The sequence below is a fragment of the Pungitius pungitius genome, chromosome 19 (assembly GCF_949316345.1).
Source record: "Pungitius pungitius chromosome 19, fPunPun2.1, whole genome shotgun sequence".
Taxonomy (NCBI): domain Eukaryota; kingdom Metazoa; phylum Chordata; class Actinopteri; order Perciformes; family Gasterosteidae; genus Pungitius; species Pungitius pungitius.
The window spans coordinates 792,679-803,972 of NC_084918.1; the positions used below are offsets into that span (position 1 = coordinate 792,679).

Below are 11,294 nucleotides of genomic sequence, written 5' to 3' on the forward strand. Positions count from 1 at the left end.
GCCTCTTCTGTCTGAACACACACGCACACAACACTCAGACACACACACACACAATCACCCCCAGCAGGCGCTGCAGAGTGAAACCCTAAGCGCAGAGCGTCTCCCTGGAGGAGGTAGAGGTGGAGGGGGGGGGGCAGATTGAGGCCAGATGTTCCAGATGCAGAAGCCAAGCGGGATCAGGATCCATTTAAAGGCTGAGCCCGTCCTCGGCTGGGGGCCTTTCCGTGTCTCCGTCCTTCGGTTAAAGAGCTTCGTTTCTTTTTTAATCCTGGTTCCCAAAAAGCTATTTGAAAAATGTGAGAAGAAGTTTTAGTAACAACATGAAAGAGTTTTTGGAAGGCTTAGATTTAGAATTTGACATTCAAATTCAAATCTTTATTCTCTTAAATAGTGTGGAATTAAAACCGGGACGTAAGGTTCCGTGTCACAGCGACCTGTGTCAAGAACTAAACACCAGAAGATATGTAACGTCTCTGAGGATATTGCATTTATACGTATTAGATCTACTGAGAGCCTGTTGATACTGACGTAGAATCCTCTACTCCGTCATGTTTAAAAACATCCACCACCAGATGTGGTCCAATGTGGCGTTAAGTAGGCAAAGGCCTGAAGAAAAAACATTCTTAATAAGGACATTGTTCAGTGGACTAAGTCCACTTTATTCTGACGGGTCAACGCTGAGAGACAAACTGGGAAAAGGTTTTTTGTCTTTCATCCAACCTCAAATATTTGTATCATCTTCAGAAATGGTTTGTCCTCGGCGAGCTAACGAGAACCTCGTGTTTTCAGGAACGCAGCCGATAGAAGCCTCCAAGAATCTCATCGTCAGACGTCAGCCTGCTGTGGTCCAAGACATCTGACATGTGACCTGCGCTCTCCTGCTCACGGGGAACCAGCTTAAATTGTCCCCCGGAAGTGTCCTCTCACCTGCATGGAGGGTCATTATTATTATGTCGATAGATGGAACATGAGCCTGCGTTCCCCAAGAATCTCTCCAGGAGAAACTCAAAGAGGGAAAAGGCTTGTTGCCCGGCCCCGCCCCCCCTCCTCCTCCTCCTCCTCCCCCCAGGCCGGGTGGAGGTGGAGGGAGCAGCGCGGTGCCATTGTTCTCTGCTGGTGGAGGGATGACGGGCTCCGGGCCGCGGCTCGGCGTGCTGCTGCTGCTGGCGGTGCTGCTGCAGACGCTGGTGGTGACGGTGACGGTGCTGCGCTTCACCGCGGCGCTCAACTCGGTAAGACGCACGCGAATAACAGGGCGCGCGCGCGCGCGAGGTGATCGGCTCGTAAATGCGGCTTAAAGCAAAACTTTGTTCTTGGAAAGTTGACCTTTGACACCTGAAAGGTGTGCGCGCGTCGTTTGTTAGTGCGCGTGGAGCCTGTTGCGCGCAGTGAGGGAACTTCTTTTCATTTGTTCTTTTCTGTGCGACGCGTTCAATGCTCACACGCACGCGCGCGCACGTCTTCTCTCTGCTTGTGCAAAGCACGAAGCAGGAAGTGGAAGCAGCTTCTTATGATCAGCTGTGATTACCATTTCTGTCAAGGTGCGTGCGTGCGTGCGCGCGGACTCACCCTGCTTGTTTGGGCACGTGCTCTGGTTACCTGGATTCGGTTTACAGGAATCAGTAATTAACCCGGATGAGACGTGCACGAGGAGCTGAAGAACAAGTGACGGCGGGTTGACTCTGTGTTCGTCCCCCCCCCCCCCCCAGATGAAGGAGACCTTCGCCAGGAGCAGCGCGTCCTGCCTGACGGGCGGAGACCCGCGCAGCATCACGGCGGTGCGCGGGGACCCGTGCTGGCAGGTGACGGAGCAGCTCCACCTGCTCATCGAGAAGGTAACACACACACACACACACACACCCTGGAGACCATCAGTAGTTTTGCACCAGCTGTGATTGTTTGGCCAGATGTTGATTTATAAAGCAGATGTTACTTCTTATTAGAACTTCTGCGTTTCTTCTTCTTGAGAAAATCTGATTTGATTCATCGAACTTCACTAAAAAGCATTTTCCCTTTTTAATCCATTTTCATCATTTTCTAGAAGACTTTTCATTAATCAATAACACATTATGGAGTTCCCCTTGTTTAATGTTGACGTCATAACGTCACCACCAACACACACCTCACTCTGGATCACTCCGCCGCTGAAAATAGTCCCAACGGATGCTTTAAAGACACGGCAGCATCTGTACATATGTGTGTGTACGTGTGTATTTATTTGAATACTAATCACTGTTACTACGTTTTTATGATTAAATATTATTTCTCTGAGCTTCCTGTGCTCCTCGATTCTGAAACACCAGAAGAAGAAAAAAGCTGAATGATCCGAATCTTCGTCTGCAGACGCACAAAGAACTCCTTCATGGAGGGTTAATCAGCACAGGAATGTGCTCACCTGCACGCACACACACACACACATGCACAGACAGACACACACAGAGACACAAAGTGTGTTTTTTGTCTCTTTCAGATTAAATTTGGTTCACAACAGAAAGCCGAAGCAGTTTAAATAAAACGAGGCTTTAAATCTGCTCCTGATCACAAATGTAAGATGAGCTTTTATTTTGGCAGAAGGACGTGTTATTATAAATAAACATGACTTCATCCTCATGTGGATTCCATTGAATCTGTTTCTCTTTGTCTTAAGTTGAGAATGTTGTATAAATTCCACAGAAGAATAAAGCTTCTTTCTTCCGTAAGTTATTAGAATTAAACCTTCACAGGAAACACAACCAATTCAAGTGAAATACTGAAGTCCAGGATTCTAACAGGACTTTAGTATTTGATGCACCTGTTTAAAGCGAAGGGGGGTGAGGGGGGGGGGGGGGTCTTAACAGATCTTAACAGATCTCCTCCTGTCTTCACAGTCGCTGTCTCAGCGATACCAGAAGCAGATCTCATCGGCCGTCAGAGGTGAGCAACTCACCTGACAACACCTGCTGTTCCTCCTGCCCCCGCTCACTCCTTTGCCCCCCCCCCCCCCCACAGACGAAGTGTCCCGGGTGCTGCCCTCGCTCGTGTCTGCGGACAAGGCTCCTCGCCCCAAAGTGGCTGCACACGTCACCGGAAGCTTTGTGCCCAAAGTGGAGCGAGAGGGAGGAGGTGAGCAGAGATGATGTCATCGATACGTTTTGATCAGGTTCAACGTGGATGAAGACCTGAAGGTCTTTTCAATGTTTATTCACTGAATTTCATCTAAACTAGATAGTTCTTCTCTTTTCTTGGCCGCGAGTCGTCTTTTACTTTGAAAATCCTCACCTTCCTGTTGGTGTCGGTTGACCCCTCAGCTCCGGCCCCCGCCGGGCGGCGGGTCCAGGGCCAGAAGATCTCGTGGTGGGAGGGGCACAAGGGGCTGGCCTTCCTGCAGGACGTCCTGCTGGTGGACGGGGAGCTGGTGGTGCCGCGGCCCGGCCTCTACTACGTCTACGCCCAGACCTACTTCAGACACACCCCCCCCCTGGAGGAGGAGGGGGGGGGCGACAGGGGCAGGCCGCTGCTGCAGTTCATCTACAAAAAGGTGATGGTCCGTTTGATTCATATGAAAACCTCCTCGTGTGGAGCCATGGAACCCTCTTCTCCAAAAACGGTTCCCAACATTCCAAACATTCCGAAGCCTCTGGGAGATAAAATGTGATCCTCATTAAATCATCAAATTGTTGTAAAATGGGAAAATGAGAAAAAAGTCACCCAGAAAATTACCAAAGATTTCTGGTGTGTTTCTGGGACATTTGGCTCCCAGATGTGGACTTTAAACTAAACACCAAATGGGATGTTTTTCAGTACACCCCCCCCCCCTCCCTCTCTCTCTCATCCCCCCCCCCTCCCTCACCCAGATGTGTTCTCCCAAAACGTAACAATGCAAAACGATTTTTACTAAGGGACTTCCCTCTCCCCCAGGTGAGCTCCTACCCGGTTCCCATCCTGCTGATGAAGACCAGCCGGACCTCCTGCTGGTCCCGGGGAGCCGAGTTCTCGCTGTACTCCGCCCACCAGGGGGGGCTTTTCCCGCTCAGCGCTGGCGACCGGCTCTTCGTCACGGTGACCAACGCGTCCGCCGTGGACATGGACGAGAGGAGCAGCTTCTTCGGAGCGTTTCTCATCAGCTAGAGGACCACGAACGCATCGTGGGAGCCTCTCGCCTCGCGGACCGAAGGCTTTGAGAGAATCGACCCTTTGTGACCGGGGGGGGTCAGGGGGGGGGCATCTGGACTTTAGCGAATTAAGCTGATATTTTGTATTTGAGGGTGTATTAGTTCCTGGTGCTTTGACGTGGCCAGAACCGCTGCATTCTGTGTAGTGACCAGCAGGGGGCGACTCCTCTGCTCCCATAGACGTCTATGAGGAAATGACTCTACTTCTGTGTAGTGACCAGCAGGGGGCGACTCCTCTGCTCCCATAGACGTCTATGAGGAAATGACTCTACTTCTGTGTAGTGACCAGCAGGGGGCGACTCCTCTGCTCCCATAGACGTCTATGAGGAAATGACTCTACTTCTGTGTAGTGACCAGCAGGGGGCGACTCCTCTGCTCCCATAGACGTCTATGAGGAAATGACTCTACTTCTGTGTAGTGACCAGCAGGGGGCGACTCCTCTGCTCCCATAGACGTCTATGAGGAAATGACTCTACTGCTGTGTAGTGACCAGCAGGGGGCGACTCCTCTGCTCCCATAGACGTCTATGAGGAAATGACTCTACTTCTGTGTAGTGACCAGCAGGGGGCGACTCCTCTGCTCCCATTGACGTCTATGAGGAAATGACTCTACTTCTGTGTAGTGACCAGCAGGGGGCGACTCCTCTGCTCCCATAGACGTCTATGAGGAAATGACTCTACTTCTCTGTAGTGACCAGCAGGGGGCGACTCCTCTGCTCCCATAGACGTCTATGAGGAAATGACTCTACTTCTGTGTAGTGACCAGCAGGGGGCGACTCCTCTGCTCCCATAGAAGTCTATGAGGAAATGACTCTACTTCTCTCTTGATTTATTCCCTCAGTAAACATTGTAAACATGAGTTTTTGGTCCCAGCCTCCTCACTCACAAACCAACGTGTGACATCACAGCTATGATGCTGCGTTCAAGGTCGTTTGTGGGGGATATCTGGTGATAATCTGAATTCTACGATTTGGTTTTAAACTGTTTTTGTGTTAATCTGTCATCAGCAATGAACTGAGTCCCCTTGGTGTGTTTGTGGAAAGATTGTAAATATTCTGCTACGTTTTGTGTAATTCTTCACTCTCCAACTTGCCGCCACGTTGAGAAGCTTCCTCCAGAGCTGGATCGTACGAGCGTTGAAAGATTAACGCTGTGAAAACGGTTAAACCACGAGGCGCTCCCCAGGAGTCAGGCCTTGTGTTTGTGTTGGCAGCAGCGTGGCGGTTCCCCTCCGAACGGTGCGTTCGAGCGCCCTCCTGGAACGGCGGTATTCTCGGCATCAGCTGCAGACAAGCAGCAGAAACGTTAACAGAGGTTTTAAAGCATCATTGACCAAATCTGTGACATTGACAGGTGGATGTTCATTCTTCACTTCAGGTCTGATGACCTTCAGGCGGCAGGAGAGTCCATGAAGGTCACTGAAGTCTGTTTAGAGAAAACCAATAAACTGATCAATGTTACCAAGTTGAAGTTCTCCTTTTCCCAATAGACCATGAACGCAGCATGTGTGTGAATATCACACCAGATGTGCTTAATAAAACTCCACCTGACAAACAACTGCCCTCTAATCAGGTTTTAGATGTTTTTTTCTTTGTGAAAGGTGAGTTGAGGTCACGTGGACGTTCTTATGGTTACGCAATGCTGCCCCCTGCTGTCCATCTGAGGAACTGCCCTCTGAAGGAAGAACCACACACACACACGGCGGCGTTAAGTTGATTTTTTTTCTTATTTGTGGAAATATGTTACAGTTATCTTACAGGTATTGAAATGCCCCGAGAGAGAACACAATAAAATAAACGTTTGAGACTGAAACACGAAGAAGGAAACGAATCAGATCGACACAAAAAATAAAACATCCTGCGTCGTAGGCGACCAATAAATACTACAAATGTTAATGAAAAACAACGACAATACAACAAAAGACAGGGAGCGATTAGCATGTGTGTAGCTTCCATGAACCGGGGGGGGGGGGGGGGGGGCGAACACACCCGTGATTAAACAGGTAAATTAGATCGTTAAATCCTCATCAGGCTGATCATCGTTCAGCGATCGACCTTCTGGCTGAATGCAGGTGACCCCCCCCCCCCCCCCTCTCCCCCTCCCCCCTGTGTCCTCCGTGGGCTGATTAATGTAACTTATAAAATATAGAATCAAATGTCCTCCGATAAGTGCGTGTACAAAAAGTTATTTTCATATAAATTACACCAGTCTTTGATGATGAGGAGGATGAAGGTGTCTCTGCTCCTGCAAACCCAACTCTTCCCTTCTCACACACTCACACACACACACACTCATGCTCTCACACACACACACACACACACACTAGCTACACAACATGAGACTACAGAACCCCCCCCACAAACGTACAGTGACCCAACAGCTCCTCCTCTGTTTCTGATGACCTCTCAGTGACCAGGGGGCGGGACCTCAGCAGTCGAACCGCATCTCCAGCGAGTCGTCGAAGCCCCTGCTGTCGTGCCCCGCCCCCGACAGGAAGGCGGCCGTGACAGGCGCCCCCGTCGCCGTGGTGACGTTGAGCAGGGCGCTGCCGGGGGGGCTGGCGGCCGGGTTACGGAGGGCCGCGGCGGCGATACTGGTGAGGTTGATGCCCAGCGTGAGGCGGGTCTGTTCCAGAGCCTTCTCCGGCACGGCGAAGGCCTCCAGCTTCTTCTCGCCGTTGGCCATGTAGGAATTCTGGCAGCCGCGGCAGATGCAGTCCAGACACGCCTGAGGAGCACAATAACAGCATGAGGTCATCAACAACAGGCTGAAAGGTCAAGAAGGAGCTCTGAACCTCCTGGTTCATCAGACTTCATTAAATACGCCATTGGACTCTCCGAGGGTACCTGAACACATCACGAGTGCTGGAGGCTTCAGTCAGAAAAACAGCGATCGAAAAGAAGCTTAAATATTTAAAATAAAATAAACGTAACATTAAAAGACATCCAACTGGCCTTCTCCCTCGTCCTGGTGCTCATAACAGCTGATGAAGTGAGCAGATGATCAATAATACATTAAAGAGGAGTCTGACCTTGCGGTTGGAGTAGCAGGGGCAGCGCTGCCCCCTGCAGGTCAACACCGACGGGTTCTGCGTGGCCCGCCCACACTTGCAGCCCTTCTTCTCCACGGGCTTTTTGTACAGTGGCTTCGAGGGGCTGGGCGGGTGCATCAGCGGGTGGGCGTGTGCGTGGGGGGGCATCCGGTCTCGGGGCTGCGTGCGGGGCTTGGGGGTCCCCTGCCGGGCCTTGGTGTAGGCCTTCTTGGGGGCCCCGTGGTGCTCCACTGTCTTCTTCAGCGCCTTGTTGGAGACTAGCACGGTCTTGCCCACCTTGGGGGGCCCCCCGTTGGGCACCGGGGGCGGGTGGGGGTGGGGCGTGGCGGCGGGGAACTTGGGCTCCTGCTCGGTGGTGGCACCCGGGTTCGGGTGGTGGGGGGAGCTGTTGGCACCAAGGGGAGGCCCCCGCAGGAGGGTGGAGATGGGGAGGGGCTGCAGCTTCTCACTGTCGCTTTCGGAGCGGGAGCGCTTGCGGTGGTAGCGAGGGGGGGCGTGGGGGACGACCGTGGAGGGCTGAGGGGGGGGTTGCGGCGAGGGCTGCGGGTGAGGCTGGAGGGGGCGAGGGCTGTTCCCTCGGGGGAGGGAGGCGAAGAGGCGGGGGGAGTCAGGGGGACAGTGAGGTCCGTTGGGCTGGGGGGTCGGATCGGGGTCGGCGCCCGTCTCCAGAGTCCGGAGCACCTCCTCCACGCTCAACAACAACGGCCCCCCGCCGTGTTTCAAGTCGTCCCCGAAAGAAGCGACGTCACAAAGCCCCGCCCCCCGGACGCTCACACACAGCGGGATCTCCTCCGAAAAGCTCTCCTGCTCGGCCACGCCCCCGCCCGTCTCCACGGCGACGCGCTGCAGAGCGTCCAGCCCGTTACAGCCGTGCAGCCCGTTCACGCCGACGGGGCTCGGCTGCGCCGCCTTCAGGTCCTTGGCGGGCGGAGGAGCTGCGTCGGGGCGGAGCGCCTCCGAGCCGGGGGCCGAGTCCGGGGCCGCGGCGTCCTCGGCCTCCGGCTCGCTCTCGGCCAACGAGAGGCCCTCGTTGAGGACGGCCCGGAGCTCCGGCGAGTCGCCGGCGGCGCTGGCTATGTGCGGGGCGAGCGGCGACTGGGTGATGTAGAGGCACAGCTTCCTGTAGCAGTGGACCAGCAGGGAGAGCTGCCGGTTCTCCTCGAAGCGAGAATAGTCCTTGCACCAACTGCAGGACGGCTTCAGCTGCATCCTCTGACCCTTACAGCCCCGACACACGTAGTGCTGGCATGACGAGTCGGTGGGGGCGATAGGGTCCCGCAGCAGGTTACCTGGAGGCGAGGAACGATTCATTCACAGGGAACACAGATGGACACCTAGATGAATTTCATCTAACCCCACGATACACAGACAGCGCAACATTCAGGGACCGACAGACTTCCTCCTTTAAACTGAGGGGCATTTAGTAAACCACAGCGTTGCCTGGCAACGTGCCGACAGGATGACAACCGCTCTTTGAGAGGAGCTTCCTCAGCAACGCCGCTCACTAGGGAGTGCAGCTGCAGATTGGGGGGGGGGGGGGTGATGGTCCATTCATGAAGATCTAACACGACGTGATGAGTGCTTCTGTGTTGCGTTAATATCAGCACAGCGAAGGTGCTTTTTTGCGAGCGTAATGAAAGCCGCAGAAGGCCTCCTTCACCCAGGAGGTGGTGCTGCACCATCCACCCGCTACAGCTGAGGGCCTTTTGCCTCACAATGAGACAACAAATCAAAGGAACCAGTTCTACCATAAAGTGCAGCTTCCGTACTTCAGCGTTGATAATGAGGAGGAGGAGATCAGGGTGCCACACGACACGAGCAACGCCCCGATGCTGCCACACGGCACGCAGAGGGGGGTGTGTCACGATGCGTTCACTGCGCTGCGGAAACGGCGGCTTTGTACAGACACCGCTGCGAAAGTAGTAACTTAAAGATATGTATATATATTTAGGTAAACAGAGTAGTATTACTCGCAGTATATACACTAATGTGTGTGTATACATATATTTTACACACACAGACGTTTAAAATAAATACATTTCTGTACTAGTCTGATTTTATTTAACATTTATTTCCCTTGAGCAAATACTTGACTACACATTGAATAATTTTTAATATTTATTTAAAAAGAATTCATGCAAAGCAAAACACACCCTAACCCTATCCAATGTGAGTGGTACCTGAGACCGAACATTTCCCGGTTAAAGTACATGTTTACTTCCCGGTAGTGGAGCCACTTTAGATATGTCCAACTGTACGCGAACGCATCATTATTTAAAGCTTCGCCCCCACAGCACGCACAGCTGACAACAACGAGCCCCTCGTGAACACCGGACCCGCTACACGCGTGTTGCAGCACATTCAAATAAAAACTACACAAACACACGCACACTCACCGCAGACCAGGCAGGACACGGACTGGCGGAAAAACGGCAGCAGCTTGCAGAGCTCCGCGAGGGCCCGGGGGTCCCGGGGGTCGCACTGCAGCACCGAGCGGCTCGCGGACACGTAGAGAGAGGTCGCATTCACCGGGTTCATCTCCGCTGCATGTACCGGGGGCTCCAAATTCGGGGGTTTCCGGTCCGGTTACGGTGTACTAATTACGTTAAAAAAAAACAACACCACCACCACTGGGCGCTAAATCAGTGTTTTTCTCAATGGAGACACATGGAGGTGTAACGGCGTCGGTCCCGGGTCGGTAGAGCCAACATGTCAAGCAGCTTACGCCTGGTGCTGTCGGGGTTACTCATCCAATCCGTCCGTCGGTACCTCCGTGTCGGTTCGGCTCGGTTCCATGCAATCCTCACCGGGTGGCTGCCCAGCTAGCAGCATCGACGCAGCGGCGTTGGGGACGGAGAGGTCCGGGTAGCAGGGGTCTCCCCGGCGATACTTCCGTAGTCCGCAGCCATCGCTCGTCCCGGGGTCTCAGGTCGGTGTCACACGGCGCAGGTATAGCCTCCCCGCACCGAGGCTTCCGTTAGTCCCGTCACGGCCGGGCACAGCGGCCCCATCGGGCTCGTTTGTGACTGTTGTTGTTGTTATTGTCCCGCGGAGGGTTTTCGCGTCTGCGGCACCGGGCAAACAACACAGGCCGCGGCGGCTTTAAAATAATCTTTTCGGCAGAGAAACGCGGAAAGCAGCTCGCCGATAAGAATACAAATGAGCGGCGGGAAGGTTTCAGGTAGGAAAACAAAAATAACGTCAAAGCTCCGCCGCTTCTGTGCGTGTGAACAGAAACCACCCAGCGGAAGCCCCGGGCTCCGGTGACAGCGCTGGCCGCCTCAGACGCACCGGAAAGCCCGCTACGAAAGCAGGCCGCGTCTCCCCCCTTCTCGGGATTAGCGGGACGCTCGCGTTCGTCGCCGCTCGGCCCGGCGGGAAGACCTGTGGGGGGGCTCAGCCCAAACCACGTCCTGCCGCAGCCTTTGGACGCCCCGCTGAGTGTCGGCGGACAGCGAAAGTGAATTAAATCCCCGTTTGTGTGCCGTGCTACCGTTAGCCGCGCAGTGCTCCTCGGTACGTCCCGTTGCTTTTACACACACAAACAAGGGGGCGCTGTTGGCCAGATCTCGCGAGAACACACGCGAGATAACGCGGCTGATATAAAAGAAACAATGGAATGGACACACACACACACACACACACACACACACACACACATGCGCTGTATACAAACATATAAAAACACACATACATACACGTATATACAAAAAAACACCAGCACATTAAGATGTATGAAATATATTAGAAACGCCTCTTAAGTGTCTCTGATGCTTTAAAACAGTTTCTGATCACCATGGAAACGCATGACACACTCGACAGTGGACTGTAGCTGCGGATGAAGACCGGAGGAAGTGGTTGAAAGCTGAGGGAAGCGGACCCTTGTGGCTCAGACCTCCTTTAAATAGGTCGTCTGTCTTTGTGAGTGATTCCTGCCTCGCTGTGACGCTCCTGCAGGTTATTGTGGGATGTTTAAATATAACCCGTCTGACTTATTGTCACTCACGTCTCGTGAGTTTGAGTGATTCCCCTCCTCGTAACATAAGACACGAAGATGTCATTAGAAAACTCTTCTGTCAACACAATCTAACA

General features: G+C 53.3%; 2 protein-coding genes across 3 annotated transcripts; one reads left to right on the forward strand and one right to left on the reverse strand.

The window, feature by feature from the left end:
* Positions 1-1,085: 1,085 nt before the first annotated feature.
* Positions 1,086-4,407, forward strand: LOC119198677 (tumor necrosis factor ligand superfamily member 10-like). Its single transcript, XM_037456104.2, has 6 exons — positions 1,086-1,232; positions 1,710-1,835; positions 2,868-2,913; positions 2,989-3,102; positions 3,288-3,517; positions 3,898-4,407. The coding sequence occupies exons 1-6, from the start codon at positions 1,125-1,127 to the stop codon at positions 4,105-4,107; spliced, it is 834 nt and encodes a 277-aa protein (XP_037312001.2). The 5' UTR covers positions 1,086-1,124; the 3' UTR covers positions 4,108-4,407.
* A 1,450-nt stretch (positions 4,408-5,857) lies between these two features.
* msl2b (MSL complex subunit 2b) lies at positions 5,858-10,609 on the reverse strand. 2 transcript variants are annotated; one of them, XM_037456455.2, is made up of 3 exons: positions 9,599-10,609; positions 7,182-8,491; positions 5,858-6,877 (listed from the first exon to the last, which is right to left on the reverse strand). In XM_037456455.2, exons 1-3 carry the CDS (start codon positions 9,738-9,740, stop codon positions 6,578-6,580), a joined length of 1,752 nt encoding a protein of 583 aa, XP_037312352.2. In that variant the 5' UTR covers positions 9,741-10,609; the 3' UTR covers positions 5,858-6,577. The 2 variants fall into 2 exon arrangements, with proteins under 2 accessions (XP_037312352.2, XP_062415250.1); XM_062559266.1 differs by lacking the exon at positions 9,599-10,609 and adding an exon at positions 8,951-9,584.
* Between the last annotated feature and the right edge of the window lie 685 nt (positions 10,610-11,294).

What these genes read in the sequence shown, in the direction of transcription:
- LOC119198677 (XM_037456104.2), top strand. Translation starts at nt 1,125, where the DNA reads ATGACGGGCTCCGGGCCGCGGCTCGGCGTGCTGCTGCTGCTGGCGGTG. An exon ending in TCCACCTGCTCATCGAGAAG is followed by an intron (nt 1,836 to 2,867) that starts GTAACACACACA and finishes CTGTCTTCACAG; the next exon opens with TCGCTGTCTCAGCGATACCA. An exon ending in TGCAGTTCATCTACAAAAAG is followed by an intron (nt 3,518 to 3,897) that starts GTGATGGTCCGT and finishes CCTCTCCCCCAG; the next exon opens with GTGAGCTCCTACCCGGTTCC.
- msl2b (XM_037456455.2), bottom strand. Translation starts at nt 9,740, where the DNA reads ATGAACCCGGTGAATGCGACCTCTCTCTACGTGTCCGCGAGCCGCTCG. An exon ending in CGTGTCCTGCCTGGTCTGCG is followed by an intron (nt 8,492 to 9,598) that starts GTGAGTGTGCGT and finishes CCTCGCCTCCAG; the next exon opens with GTAACCTGCTGCGGGACCCT. An exon ending in CCTGCTACTCCAACCGCAAG is followed by an intron (nt 6,878 to 7,181) that starts GTCAGACTCCTC and finishes TGTGCTCCTCAG; the next exon opens with GCGTGTCTGGACTGCATCTG.